The sequence below is a fragment of the Phocoena sinus genome, chromosome 17 (assembly GCF_008692025.1).
Source record: "Phocoena sinus isolate mPhoSin1 chromosome 17, mPhoSin1.pri, whole genome shotgun sequence".
NCBI classification, from domain to species: Eukaryota; Metazoa; Chordata; class Mammalia; order Artiodactyla; family Phocoenidae; genus Phocoena; species Phocoena sinus.
In genome coordinates, this window is record NC_045779.1 from 77,926,866 (window position 1) to 77,943,021 (window position 16,156).

Consider the following 16,156-nt stretch of genomic DNA (forward strand, 5'->3'; position numbering starts at 1 on the left):
CCCCCGTCCTGACCCGGGGCCCCCCACAGCCGCCCCTCCCTGCCCCCCTCCTGACCCGGGGCCCCCCACAGCCGCCCCTCCCTGCCCCCCTCCTGACCCGGGGCCCCCCACAGCCGCCCCTCCCTGCCCCCCTCCTGACCCGGGGCCCCCCACAGCCGCCCCTCCCTGCCCCCCTCCTGACCCGGGGCCCCACACAGCCGCCCCTCCCTGCCCCCCTCCTGACCCGGGGCCCCCCACAGCCGCCCCTCCCTGCCCCCCTCCTGACCCGGGGCCCCCCACAGCCACCCCTCCCTGCCCCGCAGGTGAACATGGTCATCGGGATCCTGGTGTTTAACAAGCTCGTGTCCAAGGACGGCATCACTGACAAGAAGCTGAAGGAGAGAGCAGGGTAGGACGGGGCCGCGCACCACGCCCCGCCTGCAGTCCAAACGACCCAGAGCCCAGCCACCCTCGAGCCCCACCCCCCTCCCAAGCAAGTAGGAAATGGAGGCACGGAGGGCTGCGTGGCCAGCCCCGCCTTGCTCTGCACCTCAGTTTCCCCATCTGCCCCATGACAGAGCAGGGCCTCTGTAAGTTCTCAGAAACGGTGGAACTGATCGCTTTTGGAGACCCCAGGCCCACCAGAGTGGGGGGAGGGTGCCCCGGGCTTCTCCCTTCCCCGCCGTGGGGTTGGGTGGCCCTGAACCAGGACGTGGCCGGCCCATCCTGTGGTGCCTTCAGGGGACAGTGCAGGGGCCGGGCCGGATGTTCCTCCCACCTGGGAGCCTGAGCTCAGAGAGGGCAGTGCCTGGCCAGAGGGCGCACAGCACTGCAGGTGGGCGGTCCTGAGTGGCTGTGGTGCCCAGCCCTGGGGGAGGAGCAAGCTTGGAAGGGTGCTTCTCCTCTGGCTGCCAGGGGACAGCAGCACCCTGGTCTCGGCGGCCCTGCCATCACGGGTGGGGCCAGCTGTGGGCTGGGACAGGCCCCCTCTCTCCTGCCCCAGCACTGAGCCGTCCTCACCTCACCTCTGCCCGCTGCTCTGTCTGTCCCTCTGCCCTGACTGGTGTCTGCGTGGGGGTCCCCACCCCCTCCTCCACCACCCCTCCGTGCCAGTCCTGCTTGGTCTCCGTCTCTCATTGTCTCTCTCCCTCCCCCTGTCTTCCTGCTCTTGCTTTTCCCCGGGAACGAGAGCTTCTGGAATCCTTCCCCTTGGGTCCCTGGTGGGTTCTGTCCTGGTTAGAAACTTGCTTTGTGGGAGGAGTGTGACCCTGGAGAGCCTGCGGTGGCTGGGAGCCTGTCCTGACCGACTGTGGGCCTGGGTCCTACACTCTCTGGGCCTCTTCTCTGAGTCTGTGAAGTGGGGATTGGCAGGCTCACCCCCCCAGCCCAGCCCAGCGCACACTGCCACCCACACGTGCTCCCAGAACAGTGGGTCACACACGGAGGAGGCCCCGGGGTGCGCAGGGGGTCGGCGCCAGTGAGGCGCGGCGCGCCCACCCCGCAGCACTGTCTCGTTTGCTCCCTGCAGTAACTCTTGAGGCAGCGTCTGCTGTCTTGTGCCCACTTCACAGCTGAGCAGACCGAGTCTGAGGCCTGGGAGTGGCTGGTGGAGCAGGGCTGGGCTGCTAAATCAGAGCCCAGTGTGTCCGGGCGGCCCCCTGCGCCGTTGGGCCCCTTCCCCAGGTGCAGCGGTGCCACGGCTCGGCAGCTCGCGAGGACCCGCCTGTGAGGCTGCAGCAGCCCTGCTCCCACCCAGACAGGAGGCACCCCGTGCTCTCTGTGCCCACGCACACAGGCGCACACAGTCAGGGCTGGCAGGGAGGCCGCTGCCCAGGTAGCTCACAGACGCCCCCGTTGACCGTCTGGCGAACCCCTCGCTCCTTGGCAGGGGCAGTGCCTGGTCAGACCAGATGTGGGCCGACCAGAGGGAAGGGACAGTAGCTGCGCCCAGGTGTCCTGCTTTTTTGTGTGAATGTGGGCGGATAGTGTCACCCTCCCGCTGGACGCGGACGCACACGGTCCCAGCCCTGCCCTGCCCTCAGGCCAGCCGCGTCCAGCCACAGAGGCGGCACCCCGCTCTCCACCCCTGCCCCCGCCGGGCTCCGGGTGCGTCAGGTGGAAAGAGGCCTGAGGACCCCGTCCCCGCAGGGGGAGGCTCGGGCTGGACGCCATCTGGTTGCTTTTGCTGTCCCTGCCCCCCACCCCCCACCCCGTGTCTGCGAGAACAGTTTTGCTTTCGTTTCAGTCTTTTAATTTCACTTGCAGTCAGCTGCCCCGGGCCCCCCTCGGGCGCGCCCTCAAATGTGCCGAGTGTGGAGCCCTCTCTGCGGCCGCCGCCACCTCCGAAGCCGCCAGTAACGCCATGTTAGTGCCGCTCATCGCCCGCCCGTCCGCCCGCCCGCCGGGCTCTGCTCGCCTCAGTTACATTTTGTTTGTTTTAAGCTTCTTCTGTCATTTCTGTCATCTCTGCCGTCCACCCCAGGGGGCCTAGGCAGCCCCTGCCCGCCCTCCCCATGCTCTGGCACCTCGTTTCCTGCCCTGCCCCCACCCCTCCCCGGCCAGGCTCCCCCCCGTCCATCCTCCGGGGCCTCGCGGTATCAGACTGACCGGAGGGCAGGGAGCCGGGCCAGGCCTCGGGCCGTGAGAACACGGTCAGCTAGTGGCCTCATCAGCGTGTGGTCACGCTGGGGTCGCAGCCCTCTGCGTGAGTGTGCAGGAGTGCGGCTGTGTGCGTGTGCGTGTCGGTCATGAATTTGAATGTGAGCGCGAGAGGCAGGCGTGGCCTTGGAAACAGGACGTGCTGGGGCAGCTGGCTTGTTCGCTGACCCCGGGCCGCCACCAGGGGTCTGTGAGCGGGGCAGGGCCAGTGCGACCTGGGGTCCAGGGTGGATGCCAGATCCGGAGGGACCTTGGCTCAGATGACCCGAGAGTGGTCGTCTTATCCCCAGACACACAGGTCCCCTGGGACCCTCCTGTTTGCTTCCTGGGATTCAGGGGCCCCGTGGAGAGGGCACCCCTGGCCGCGGGGAGCGAGTGAGCAGAGGTGGACACGGTTCCGGGGTGGGGACTTGTCCGGTGGAGCCAGAAACCTCCGGGAGGGCAGGCTGCTCCTCCGTGCTGGGGTCCACGGCCCAGACGCCCTGGGTCTCCTTTGTTACACACGCAGGCCTGTAGGGTGGAGGACACAGCCTCCCAGCGGCCCTTCCCGCCCCCCCCCCGCCCCCATCCACACTCAAAGCCCCTCCCCCAGAGGCATCTGAGTTTCCAAAGGGGGGCGGGTGGTGCAGCTGCCGGGCCTCTCCCCCACCCGCCTCCTGTCCTCCCCAGCAGTCACGCCTGGACCTGCGTGACCCCTCCACAAGGCTCTCTGCAGAAATGTTTCAGAAACTGCAGAGGCTGGGCTGCAAGAATCTGAATAATTTACGGGTCCCCAAGCCCCGGCCATCTGCCAGCCTACTGCAGCGTCAGGCAGTAAATGCCAGGCCTCAGGCCCGAGGGAAGATGACTCACGGTGGGATGGGACGTTTCGGTGGGTGGGGGGGGGGGGGGGGCGGTCTGCGCCTCTTGCTCAGAACACGAGGAGCCGTGTCCAGGGCTCTGGCTCGAGCAGGCCTGCTTTGGAAGGGAGGAGACAGACTGCAGCGCCCCACCTGCCGCGGTGGGCACACTGAGGCCAGGCTGCCGTCACGGGAAGGCCCCCTTCTCTCAGGCCCTGTGCCAGGTGCGGCACAGCAGGTATGGAGGGGAGAACGCCCGCAGGTGCAGGTACCCCGCCCGGGAGGCCTCCGCCTGGATCGCCTGTCCTCAGTGCCGAGGGGGGCAGCAGGGCCCTGGAAGGGGAGGCGAGGAGAGCGGTCCGAGGTCTAGTTCTGGAGCCCGTGCTGTGCCCAGGGAAGAGGCGTGGGTGCTTCAGGGTGAGCGGTGGCTCTGGCCTGAGCCGCCGGGCAGGGGCCGGGGAGCCGTCCCCTGAGCTGGGGCAGGCCTTGGGAGGGGCAGGGTTAGAGGCTGCGTCCTGGAGGAGATACGGGGCTGGCCCTGGGACGGGGGACCCGGGTCACAGAGATGAGCTGAGGCGGACGTGGAGGCCCAGGGCCCTGCCTAGGGGGCGTGAGGGCAGAAGTTCCCCGCGGGGCTGGGCCCCTTGCAGGTCCAGTTGCAGGGGTGACGCGGCTTCAGTGGCTGAGCCAGGCTGGAGAGGGTGGAGAAACAAGAGTGTACAGTCTGGGGGCGACCTCTGCCCCCACCCCGGTCAAGGCCCCGCTGGTTTGGGGGTCCTTGACCTGGTCGGACACCAGCCTGTCTCCCCCCAGCCCCGGTGCCCCCAGCTCCTTCCTGGTGGCCTCCCCGAGATTCTGTCCCACCTGTTCCTGCCTCTCCTTTTGACCAGGGTGATCCATAAGGGAGGAGGGGGTCCCGATGCCCCCACCCCTGGTGATAGTGGCAGGAACGCCGGGAGCCCCTGCAGGCAGTCGCCGGCCCGGGGGGCAGAGCTGACCCTGGCTATGGTCCTCAGGCCGCAGTGGCCCTGAGACTGGTGGTAGCGGCAGGGACGGGGTGGGGGTGGGTCAGGCAGGTTCCCGACCCTGTACTCCAGGCATTCTGCTGGTGCGCTTTCTGTCCCCACTCAGCCCCTTGGCTGGCGTAGTGTCCCTGCTGTGCGGACCGGGAGACAGGCTCAGAGTGGCCATGTGTGTAGGTGGTGCAGGGAGGGGCCGGCTGCAGAGGGCCATGCCTTCCTTGGGGGTGCTCCTGGAGCACTACTTGGAAGAAGGGGCAAAGGCTTCAGAGCAAAGGTAGGTCCTCCCCTGGGGAGGGCAGAGCAGGGCCCGCCAAGAGGAGGAAGCGCCTGTCGTCTCTGTTCCTGTCTGTCTGTCTGTCCGCCCCATGCCCTCCCCGCCTGGCCCTGTCTGTCTGTCATCTGTCTTCTTTCCTCATAGGTTTCTTCCTTCCTTCTCCCTGAGGAGTTCTCTGGTTTTCCCCCACCCCGCCCCCCTTCTCTCTGTCCAGAGCTCAGAGGCCTCACCAAACGCCCTCCCCTGTGGCCATCTTGCAGTTCTGGCCCTGGACCCCTGGCTGGGGGCCTGAGGGCTCTGGGAGGAGAAACCTCTTCCCCCTTCCCCCAGCTCTCCCCCCTCCCTCCAGTGTGCCTCGCTCCCTGGGGCCTCCTGGACAGTCAGGAACCTTCGTCTTCCAGAGATCTCACCCCCACCCTCACTGTTGCCCAGCCCATTGGGACCACCGTCCTGAGTCCCCAGCCGCCCTGGGAGCCCTCGAGCTGGGGGTGTTGGGGCAGAACTCTGCTCCCCAGGAGAGGCGGCAGCGGGACTGAATGGGAGAGGGTCTCTAAGGGGATGGGGAGGAGAGGATGCAGCCCAGGGCAGGGAAGGCCCAGTGGGGCCCCAAGGGAGATGTGCCCCAGGTGGGACGGGCAGCCTGGCCCCGGCCCCGGTGAGGGAGTTGGGCTGAGGCTGGGTCCCGGCCTGGGTGGCCCCTCCCAGGGGCAGGGCGTGGGCGGCAGGGCCCAGGGCAGCCCTGATGCCGCCCGCCCGCCGCCCCGTCCGCAGGGCCTCGCTGTGGAGCTCCTGCGTGGTGCTGCCGCTGCTGGCGCTGACCTGGATGTCGGCCGTGCTCGCTGTCACCGACCGCCGATCCGCCCTCTTCCAGATCCTCTTTGCCGTCTTTGACTCACTGGAGGGCTTCGTCATCGTGATGGTGCACTGCATCCTGCGGAGAGAGGTGGGCCGGCGGGCGGGCAGTCAGCCTTCTCCAGGCGCCACCTCCCCACGTGCTGCGGCGGGAAGGTTCTGGGAGGAGGCCAGCTAGTGGGGAGGGGCCGCTTCCTTGGCCCAGACTCTTCCGCAAGGCTGGACTTGGGCCCAGCACGTGGCCAGGGCTGCCAGGAATGGTCACTCATTAAAGTGACAGCTTCTTCTAGAAGACACCCTGGTGCCCCGCGCTGGCTCAGACCAAGGTAGCGGGTGGGCTCTGTCCTCCCGGGGCCCAGGGGCATGGGAGCCGCCGGAGGTGGGAACAGCTCTTGTGGCAGCTGAGACTCCCGTTCTGGCGTTTTCTGGGCTTCTCCAGGAGGTTCAAGAGAAGGTTTTACCAAACCATCCCGACTGTCCCCTGACCGGTAGCAGTGGCTCGGGATGGGCCCCTATGTGAGGCGGGTGGGAATGTGAAAAACCACGCCTCTGGACGTCGGCGCGTGGGAGCCCACTTCAGGGTCGTGGGGAGAGCAGCGGGGAGCACAGGGCAGCCGAGGGGCCTGAGGCCGGAGCGTCCGCGGATGCCGAGGGAGAGTCTGGAGTGGACGACCGTCCATCTGTCTGGTGAGGCAGCGCTGCCCACCCAGCCTCCCCCGCCTGGAACTTCCTGTCCGGGGGGTGGACACCAGGGCCCTGGCCTGGCGGCCTGCACAGCTGAAGATGGGGATGCCACGCTGGGAACAGCTGAGTGTCCCCCCAGCTCACACCTGGGGGAGACGGGCCACCCCTCTCCAGGGGCTCCCATTGCAGGAAAGACAGGAGGAGTGAAGACCTGATGTTTCTCATGTGGAAACGGCGTTTCCACCACCTGCAAATGTCCAGCCGGTCCCGAGCGTCCACTCTCAAGTCCTGAGGGCCTGAGGAGAGTCTCCCCGGGAAAGCCGCGGATCCGTCAGCACTGGAGCCACGGAGACAGCCCAGGAGGAGGCGACCTCACAGACCCACGTTGACGCCCTCGTGCCCCTGGCCCCCGACCTCCTCGCATTAGGGAGTCTCAGGACAGCCCCCCAAAGCAGCTACTGCCTGCTCCCCTTGGACAGACGGGGCGGGAGGGGGGCTGACCCAGGCTTGTGGTTCTCAGCTGCCTCGCTTCTGTGAAGCAAGACCCACAGCTGGGACGAAAGGACACCCTGAGAACGGAAAGGGAGCCTGTAGGAATTACAAGAGCAGGAATGGAAATGCTCAGTAGACGGGGCAGACAGAGGCCGTGTCCCTGAAAGGAGGGAAGGTGGAAAACGGAAAGTGATTAGAAGGTGGAGTCGGGTGAAGGAGCCCCGAGCGAGAACAGGAGGTGCAGAGGGAGGGCTTGCCGGGTGCCAGCACGGACGCGGGGGTGTCTGGAGCACCGGACCGCTCCATCGGGAAACGAGAAGGTGGGGTCGGGGTAAAGACCCCAAGCACGCCCGCGGGGGCTGGGCCAGAGGACACGCGGGCCAGACTTCTCTGTCTGCCCTCTGTGAGCTCTAGGGTCCTGTGTGCAGGGCCCGCGCTCAGGGGCCCTGCCGCCTGGGCCAGCTCGGCCGCGCTGGGGAAGATGGGCCAGGAGGGGCAGACAGAGGCCGGCCCCGGGGGCATGGACCGTTCCAGCAGGTGGACAAGCAGGGTCCTCGTCTGCGCCAGCAGAGCCTGGATGTCCTGAGCGGGGCAGAGTGGGGACGCTAGGCATGGGGGAACCCCAGCTGCTGTTCAGGCCAGCGTAGGACGTGCTCTCATGTCTGCCGTCCCCTGGGTGGAGGCCCACCCCTGCTGGGCACTTGGCAGGGCTTAGCGGGTGTTTGTTGGCCGGGTCAGCAAGTGCAAGGATGGGAGGAAGGCACACCTGTGGTGGGTGTGCTCTGAGGCTGGCAAGACCCTGGCCCTGCCTCTGACCAAGTCCCTCACAGCAGCACAGGCTCAGTGGCCGGGGTGAGTGGGAACAAGTCCGGGGGTCCATGGTGGGTCTACTGGGAGCCCTCCTCTCAGCTCTCCCCACCTTCACTCAGGACGCCTCCTCCAGGAAGCCCTCCGTGCTTTAGCAGCCTGCACCTTCATTTATTCCCTTTGCTTCCCTCCCTGACCTCTGAAGCACCGGCTCCCTGAGGACGGGCACTTTGCTCACTGCTGCCCCCAGTGCCCGGCGCCTTCCATGGCAGGTGGAGGTGCTGCCCGTGGCTCTTGCCCGCATTGACCAGCAGCGTCCCTGGATAAGCGGGTCTCCTCCTCCTCCTCTGGCAGCTCCTTTCTGTTGACCAGCTCTGGGCTGGCTGCTCGCGCGGCCCCTTGCTTGGAGCCTCCCTTACCGTCCCCTCTGAAAAGTCCGAGGCCGTAATTGTTCATTTCCCTTTGGTGGAGCACGCTGGTCTCAGTGATGAGGGAGTGGGGGCCTGACCCCAGCTTGCCCCGGACATTCAGGGTGTGCAGGTCACGGTGACTCAGGACAGGTCTGGACACCAGGTGACCCACTTAGGCCAACAGTGGGCTCTTAACGACAGATTCCGGCTAGGAGGGCCTGCAGCGTATTCTCGGGCCCAGAACTCCACGTTTTTGAGTCTTCACCCAAAACGGGCATAGAGAGGGTGTCAAAGGTCAGAGGAGAGGCTGGGCCCCAAGGCTGGCTGCTGGCAAGGCTGCCCCGAGCCGCTGTCCCTTTTCCGGCTCGCAGATGAGCCTGTGCTCTTAGGAGCACCCCCTCCCACACTGCAGGCCCTTCCCCACGGCACGTGGGCCCGTGTGCATCCGGGGCAGGGCTGCCCCTCACTGAAATGCCGCCCTGGTGGGACTCAGCCTCACCTTCCTGGCATCGCGGTCACGGGGGGCGGGCTGCCCATCGACCGCCTCTGCTCTCACTCCCCAGGTCCAGGACGCTGTGAAGTGCCGCGTGGTGGATCGCCAGGAGGAGGGCAACGGGGACTCGGGGGGCTCCTTCCAGAATGGCCACGCCCAGCTCATGGTAGGGCTCGGGGCCGGGACGCAGGCTGCCCCTGCTTGGCACCCCCACTGGGCGTCTCCACCAGGCCCCAGCAGCCCAATTAGGAGGACCTCCAAGCCCAGTTTAAGGTTGGGGAAACGGAGGCTCGCCGAGGTGAAGTCCCCAGTCCAGGGTTTGGGGATGGGCAGGGTCCAGGTGACGAGGGATCTGGGCGGGGCTGGCGTCCACCCAAGCTTACCCCCTGGTACCAACTGTGCCCTTTGGCCAGACACCACTCTCTGGGTGTCCGGCCCTCATCTTGGCTCCTGCCCCACTCTGTATGTCTTCCAGACTTCTCGTTGCCCTCCACCCGGGACGGGCCCTAGCCTGTCCACTCACTCCCCACCCCACCATGGCCTCGTCCTCAACCAGATCCTCTAAGGACCTGACTCCCTGGTCTTCTGGCATTACACACACTGTCCAGCCCCAGGCACTGCACACCCTTGTCTGCTCCTGCTGCCCACTTTGTAGGTGTCACCTCCTCCAGGCAGCCCTCCCTGACCCCCATCAGGCCACCTGTTCAGACGTTGGTAACGTCCTGGGGGAATTCCCTGTGCTGTCATTGATGCCTGCCACCCGCTGGGTGCCCCCTGACAGGTGGGAGGTACTCCTTCAGTCTTTAGGTTGCTGGCCACCTCATGACGGTTGTGAGGGTCACAGGCAGGGCCTTGGCAGAAGCCAGCAGCCAGGCTCAGGGAGGCGTTTTCAAGGGTGAGGCGGGGGCCCACGGTGGGAGGAAGCCAGGTTCTGGACCTCCTGACACTTCTCCTGGCCTGATCCCTGACCTCTGGGCAAAGATCTTGTGATCTTCCCGACAACCTGACGTCTGCGTTTCCCAGGAAGGAACTTCCAGGCTTGACTGAGGGCCCCGCCCCACAGTCCCTGGAGAAGGCCACCTTCCAGCCTGGGGTGGCCCGAGCTGGGTTCCCCAACCGGCCGAGCTCCCTGAGGGCGGGGCCGAGGTCACGCACTTCCGCCTCCCCCAGCTCCTAGCCTGGGACGGGGCAGGTGTGGCAGCAGGCACCACGGCCAGTGCTCCAGGGGTAGCTGGTCCCGCCCTGGCACTGGACATTTGCGTCCCGACCCCACTCTGCCTCTGCTGGGCCAGCTGGTCTCCATTTCCTCGTCCCCAGGTCTGTGGTGAGGACCAAAGGGGTGACGTGGGACAGGACCCCCCCTCCCGGCACATCAGTGGGTGGCGGTGGCCTGGGCAGCGGGGCCTCTGGCGTGGGGCCCTCTGTGTGTCCCGTCCCCCTGGAGGGACTCGAGGCCAAGGGCGTGAGTGAGCTGTACCTAATCCACGCGTGCGCTGGAGGGAGAGCGCACTCTCACGTGCGTGCACGTTCACACGCCCACAGCTGTGCACACGCGGCGCACAGGGGCACACGGGGCTTCGCTGTGGGTGAACACGTCGGCCCGTGGGCACCCTCGGCCCTCAGGAGCGTGTGCGTGCGCGCGCACACACGGCATCACACGCGCCACTCCGAGGTGTGGCTGCAGCTCCAGGGCGGCCCCTGCCCGCTCGCCTTCGGGCTCACTCTGCCCCGTCTCTGCCTTGCAGACCGACTTTGAGAAGGACGTGGATCTGGCCTGTAGATCAGGTGAGCGCCTGACAGGTGAGAGCGACAGGCGGCCCTTCCCCGGGCCCACTGCCTTTTCTTTTCTCCGTGCGTCTGTCTGCTTGTCTGCTTGTTCGTCCTCATCCCACCCCCGCCAACCACCTCCATGCCTCCCATCCCCCAGCCGCTCCCCTGAGGCTGCCAGCAGGTCTGTGGGGGCAGGAGCAGAAGCCTCCAGAAGACTGTCCTGGGGCTCAGGCCTGGCAGGTGCGCTGCACGTCCAGTGGTGGTGGAGCCCTTAGCGCTGGAAGGAACCACCTGGGGCCTCCCCCGCCCCAGCCCTGGCCGTCTGCTCTCCCTCAGCACGCCCCCAGCCCTCAGCCCACCAGCCTCCTTGTAGGGACAGTGAGGCTGGGCCAGCTCTGTGAGTCCTGGAGCTGCCCTGCCCCCTACCCCGCCTCCACCCCTCCCCCACCCTACCTGCCCTCCCTCAAGGGCCCATGTTCTGTGTTGCCTCCTTTTCTTCACTGTTACTCCAGCCATGGAGGAGGGTTTGGTCGAGCTTTCAGATTGGGGGCCGTTAGTGGAAGCAGGAGGAGAGCAGTGAGAAGGACCCACTGCTGAGCCCCAGGCTAGCCATGAGCTTCTTGGAAGAAGGTGCAAAAGGGAACCAGTCGCCTAATAGAAGGAAGCTGCCAGGCATCGTTATGAGTCGGGAGCTTGGGGCAGTGAAAGGCAGTGTCTGGGGCTGTGGACCACTAGCTGGTTTTGGTTCCTCTGCTCTGTCAGATATTTGTGGAGCATCTTTCCTAGAGAGAGCCAGGGGGAGGGGCTTACAGCCCTGGGTGGGGAGAGTCTGCTGCTGCCAGGTGGACCCCAGGAAGCCTTCCTTGAGGAGGTGACCTCTGGCTTGGGCTGGACAGGACGTGAACAGAGCATCCTTCCTGCCCCATCTTAGTCTTGTGTGCTCTAGCCAACCTCCCTGAGAGGAGAGGTGACCCCAAGACTTAGGGGCCCTTGGGGGCTTGGGCACAGCCCTGTGTAGTACCGGCCTCTCTGAGCCTCCAGTTCCTTCGTCATTAGTAACATGGCCCAGCCTGGCCCTTGGGCTCGAGAGGAGTGAGCGGCCTGCAGCTGTGGGTGGGTGGTGCTGGGTGGAGAGAAGGCAGGGACCGGCACGGGGCAGCTGGGGGCCCCGGCGAGCGCACAGGAGGCCTCCTGCAGCTGGATCTGAGCAGGGAAGGCCCACGGGGCTCGACACTGGCTCTGACGTAGACAGCTGGCGGGAAGGGACACACAAGGGAGAGGCAGCGAGGGAGGGAGCCTTTTCTGACCCTGACGCTGACCCTGATGCGAGGGGTGGGAAGCAGGTTTGGCAGGGAAGATGGTAGGTTCGTTGGGCCACGGGGACCGGGGGCAGGGCAGGACTGCAGACCTGGGTGCTGGTGTTGGCATCCGGAGGGTGGAGAAGAGAAGGGGCCCGAGACCTCTGGCCATCGGGGAGGCGGAGCAGGAGGACCAGGGCGGGCAAGTGACCAGCCGCCTGGGCAGCTCGGAGGGTGTGTGCTGAGTAGGTGGGCCGCGGGGAGCAGCTGGTGAGCTCTGGAGGCCGGGCCAGGGTGTGACGTGGGGGCCTGTCCACCCAGCAGTGCCAGCGTGGAGAGGGTTTCCAGAGGATCAGCCCCTAGTGGGCTGTGGACTGCAGCTCTGGGCCCTCTGTGGGCCAGTGGAGGCCGCACTGACTGGCAGGGGCGAGCCGGGCGGAGGTCCAGGCAGCCTGGTTCCCACTGCTGAACAGAAGAGAGGCTGGGCCCCCGGGAACAGCTCTCCCGCCCGCAGTGAGGGGCTGGGTCCCTACACTTCCAGGCGGCCCGGGCCGCCTCTCACTTGCCCTTCCCAGCTACTGTGGGTGGAGGTCATTTGTCCTCTTGTGGAGAGGACAGAGAGGCGCCCCTGCGTCCCAGCCTCGTTTGCAAGGACAGAGAAGCTGCTGCAGCACCGAGCCCGGGGCGGGTGCCCAGATCCGCCAGCAGGTCAGACCCAGCGGGACCCGGAGCCCCCTCTGCCTCCGGCCGCCCTGACCCCCCTCGCCTGTCCCTACAGTGCTGAACAAAGACATTGCAGCCTGCCGCACAGCCACCATCACGGGCACGCTCAAGCGACCATCTCTGCCCGAGGAAGAGAAGCTGAAGCTAGCCCGCGCCAAGGCGCCCCCCAACTTCAACAGCCTGCCGGCCAACGTGTCCAAGCTGCACCTGCACGGCTCGCCCCGCCGCCCGGGCGGCCCTCTGCCCGACTTCCCCAACCACTCGCTGACCCTCAAGAAGGACAGGGTGCCCAAGTCGTCCTTTGTTGGCGATGGGGACATCTTCAAGAAGCTGGACTCGGAGCTGAGCCGAGCCCAGGAGAAGGCCCTGGACACGAGCTACGTGATCCTGCCCGCAGCTACAGCCGTGCTGCGGCCCAAGCCCCAGGAGGAGCCCAAGTACAGCATCCACATCGACCAGATGCCCCAGACTCGCCTCATCCACCTCAACATGGCGCCCGACGCCGGCCTCCCCGCCCGCAGCCCGCCCTCCCGCCAGCCCCCCGAGGCGCCCCCCACCCAGCCCCCCCCGCCCCCGCCCCCGCCGCCCCCGCCCCCTCAGCAGCCCCTGCCCCCGCCCCCCACCCTGGAGTCAGCGCCCCCCAGCCTGGGGGAGCCTGGGGAGCCCGCTGCCCACCCGGGGCCCAGCACGGGGGCTGGGACGAAGAATGAGAACGTCTCCACCTTGTCCGCGAGCTCCCTGGAGGTAAGGGCAGCCCTGGGGGCTAGTGGACAAGGGACAGGTGCGTTGTGGGCACTGCGGGTTTGGGCGGTGACTCCACAGGTGGGGCTCGAAGCCAGCCTCAAGGAGCCCAGACCTGGGAAGCCCGGGGGCCGGCATCACCCCTGTTGGAATGAGTCCTGTTGGCAGGAAGGGAACCTGAGGCCTGTGTAGGGGAGGACCCCCCTTCCCCCTTCCCCCGTCCCCCGTCCCCCGTCCCCCGCGGGCGAGTGGCAGGGCTCTGCCTGGAGGGGGCAGCACCTACCTGTTCTCCAGCCACGCTCCACGCACCGCCGGGCCTGCTGGGCCACCGTGACTGGGAGCTTGCGCCTGTGCTGAAATGGCCACTTGTCAGGCGGTCGCCCTCGGTGGTGGCCTCACCCATCACTTAAGGGCTCGAGAGCTTTCGGCCTGGACACTGAGCTACACTTGAAGCGGCTTGAGTCTAGTTCCTTCCATGGTTGAGCACTCAGCGGCAGCAAGGCTCCCTTAGACCCACCGAAAACCTGCAGTTGACCCCCGAGCCCTGCTCAGCCTGTAGGACAGGGGCTCAGAGACGGCAGGGCTGGGGAACAGCCAGGCCCAGCACCCTCGGGGAGCCCCACCCTCCCCAGGCGGGGTTCCCACCTCCTGGCTCATGGCCTCTGGTGAATGCAGCCCCGGGTACCAGCTCTGTGGCCGGCCAGCAGTGCCGCAGCCCTGTGTCCAGGTCTCCTTGTGCCTGGGAGCGTGTCCTGGGCCGCCTGAGCTGGACACCCTTGCCCAGCCCCGGCACTGGCCTCAGGGTGGCACAGAAGGTGAATGAGGGTTCGCCCACAGGATGCCCCTGCCTTCTGGGTCCTTGGGCTTCTGTTTCCTTATGTCCAGTGGCCCTTCTTTCTATCCACCCTCTTCCTCCAGGGCCCCTGGCTGGGCTCCCGGTGTCTCCGGGCAGGGTTGGCCTACGGGGGCTTGGGCACTGAGACCGATAGCTTCAGTGTAGTCAGAGGTGTGTTTGCCAGGACCAAGGGTGAGCAGGGGTGAGGGGGTCCCTGGCCTCCCTCATCCTCAGGCAGGAGCTTGTGGTCTGGGGGATTTGGGGAACTGCTTGCGAACGTGCATAAATCCCTTCTCCCACAGCGGCGGAAATCGCGCTATGCGGAACTGGACTTCGAGGTGGGTCCTGGCGTCCCCTGTCCCGATTGCCTGCGCCCAGGCCTTCCAACAGGCAGGGAGGGGCTGGGGCGGAGGACCCTGCCCTGACGCGGAGGCCAGTCCCCAGGAGCCTCCGCTGGGCGGGGGCGGGGCGGGGCAGCCCGTCTCCCGGCTCGGGACCGCCGCCCCTCCTCCCCCCGCAGAAAATCATGCACACCCGGAAGCGGCACCAGGACATGTTCCAGGACCTGAACCGGAAGTTGCAGCACGCCGCCGAGAAGGACAAGGATGCGCCGCTGGGCCCGGACAGCAAGGTCTGGAGGGCGGGGCTGAGGGTGGGGAGGGGGTGGGGGGCAGGGTCTCAGGGGCGGAGCCTGGGCGGGGCTGTGGGACGGCCCTTAGGTAAGCTCTTCTCTTCTTCCTCCGGCCCTACTTCGTTCGTTCATTTGTTCCTTCACTCAGCCTTTCCCAAGGACTGGCCGGACCCAGCCCATGCTAGACCCTAGAGGGACAGGGCAGGTGGATGGGTCTGTCCCAGGGGCCATGTAGAAGCTGGGTTGCGGCTGGGCTGGGGGAGCCTGGGTAAGCTGGACTCAGAGCCAAGCGAGGGGTGCTGGGTGGGAGGTGGCCTCCAGCTGCCCTTCCCTGCAGGCCAGCCCGACTCACCCAACGGCAGGGGTCGCGACCCTCGCACGGTCCAGGAAAGGCTCTGCGCCCGCGCTCAGCCGTCCGTGCCGGGGTCTCCTTGCCGCCCGCACCTACCTGTCTGGTCCCTTCCTCACTATCTGCCTTCTTTTCTCCACTCTCCATCTGTTCTGCTCTGTGTCTCTACGTCGGGGCCCTCACCCCCTCCGCTGCCCGCCGGCCAGCAGCCAGAAAAGCAGCAGACGCCCAACAAGCGGCCCTGGGAGAGTCTCCGAAAAGCGCACGGGCCCCCCGCCTGGGTGAAGAAAGAGCTGGAGCCGCTGCCGCCATCACCGCTAGAGCTGCGGAGCGTGGAGTGGGAGAAGTCGGGCGCCACCATCCCGCTGGTGGGTCAGGACATCATCGACCTCCAGACCGAGGTCTGAGCGGGCGGGCGGCGGCCACGCACCGGGCCACGGAGGAGGGATGCTGCTCTGCCCGCTCCTGCCACAGGACGGGCACAGACACGCTCACGGGCGGCGGGCAAGGCCCGCGCCCCGGCCTCAGGGCGCTCGGATGGCGGCCAGGCAGAGGCCCGCAGTGCTGGGACCAGAGCCAGACGGGACAGGAGGCGGCGGCCCCGGTGGGCACAGGGCTCCAGAGGCCCGAAGGTGCCTCAGACTCTGCCCTCCTCCGGCCCAGCCCCGGCGGGCGGGCAGGCCGCCGTGGACAATGGCCAGGCCGGGTGTGGCCAGCATCCCTGGGGTGCCCACCTGAGCTGCTGCAGCAGAGGACCAGCCTGCTTGGCCTGGCCAGCCTGGCACCGTTTTTTAGACCCCCCCATCCCTCGGGAAGCAGCCAGCCCCCCCGCACCCTTCCAGGGCCCAGGGGCCCCTCCCCAGACCCAGGCGGAGAGCACAGCCCTCCCACCTACACCACCCCAGGGGCAGGACCAGAAGCCCACTCCGGGAAGAAGCAGGGGTGGGGAATCTATTTTTTCTCTCCTTTTCTTTTCTTCAATAAAAAGAATTAAAAACCCACGTCCTCACTGTGTGGCCCTCCTCTGTGCGGCACGCAAGCCAGCACCCTGGCGGGCTGGGGGTGGTCTTTGCTGACCTCGGTCCCTGGGTCCGGGGGGACTGGGGAGGCCTAGTGGGCACCGCGCCCTGCCTGCGGTCAGGCCCATTTCTGAGCCTGAGCTCTGAAATGCTCGCCCAGAGAGTGCAAGTGTGGGATCCTGCCTCTCCTCCGTGCTTCCAGCAGGGGGCAGCCGGAGCTTGCCGCAGGGAGCTGGCTAGAGAACTTCCAGGCTTGGGGGTGGAGGGCGGCTATGCAGAT

General features: G+C 66.9%; 1 protein-coding gene across 1 annotated transcript in view; it reads left to right on the top strand.

Moving 5' to 3' along the window:
• The window catches only part of ADGRB1 (adhesion G protein-coupled receptor B1), a 72,745-nt gene extending 56,887 nt beyond the window's left edge, over positions 1-15,858 (top strand). Inside the window, exons 23-30 of the mRNA XM_032610591.1 lie at positions 303-388; positions 5,544-5,715; positions 8,581-8,676; positions 10,256-10,295; positions 12,357-13,045; positions 14,180-14,215; positions 14,398-14,508; positions 15,067-15,858. Of these exons, the coding sequence (XP_032466482.1) occupies positions 303-388; positions 5,544-5,715; positions 8,581-8,676; positions 10,256-10,295; positions 12,357-13,045; positions 14,180-14,215; positions 14,398-14,508; positions 15,067-15,264 (1,428 nt within the window). The 3' untranslated portion in view covers positions 15,265-15,858. The remainder of the gene's footprint in view (positions 1-302; positions 389-5,543; positions 5,716-8,580; positions 8,677-10,255; positions 10,296-12,356; positions 13,046-14,179; positions 14,216-14,397; positions 14,509-15,066) is intronic.
• Positions 15,859-16,156: the final 298 nt, after the last annotated feature.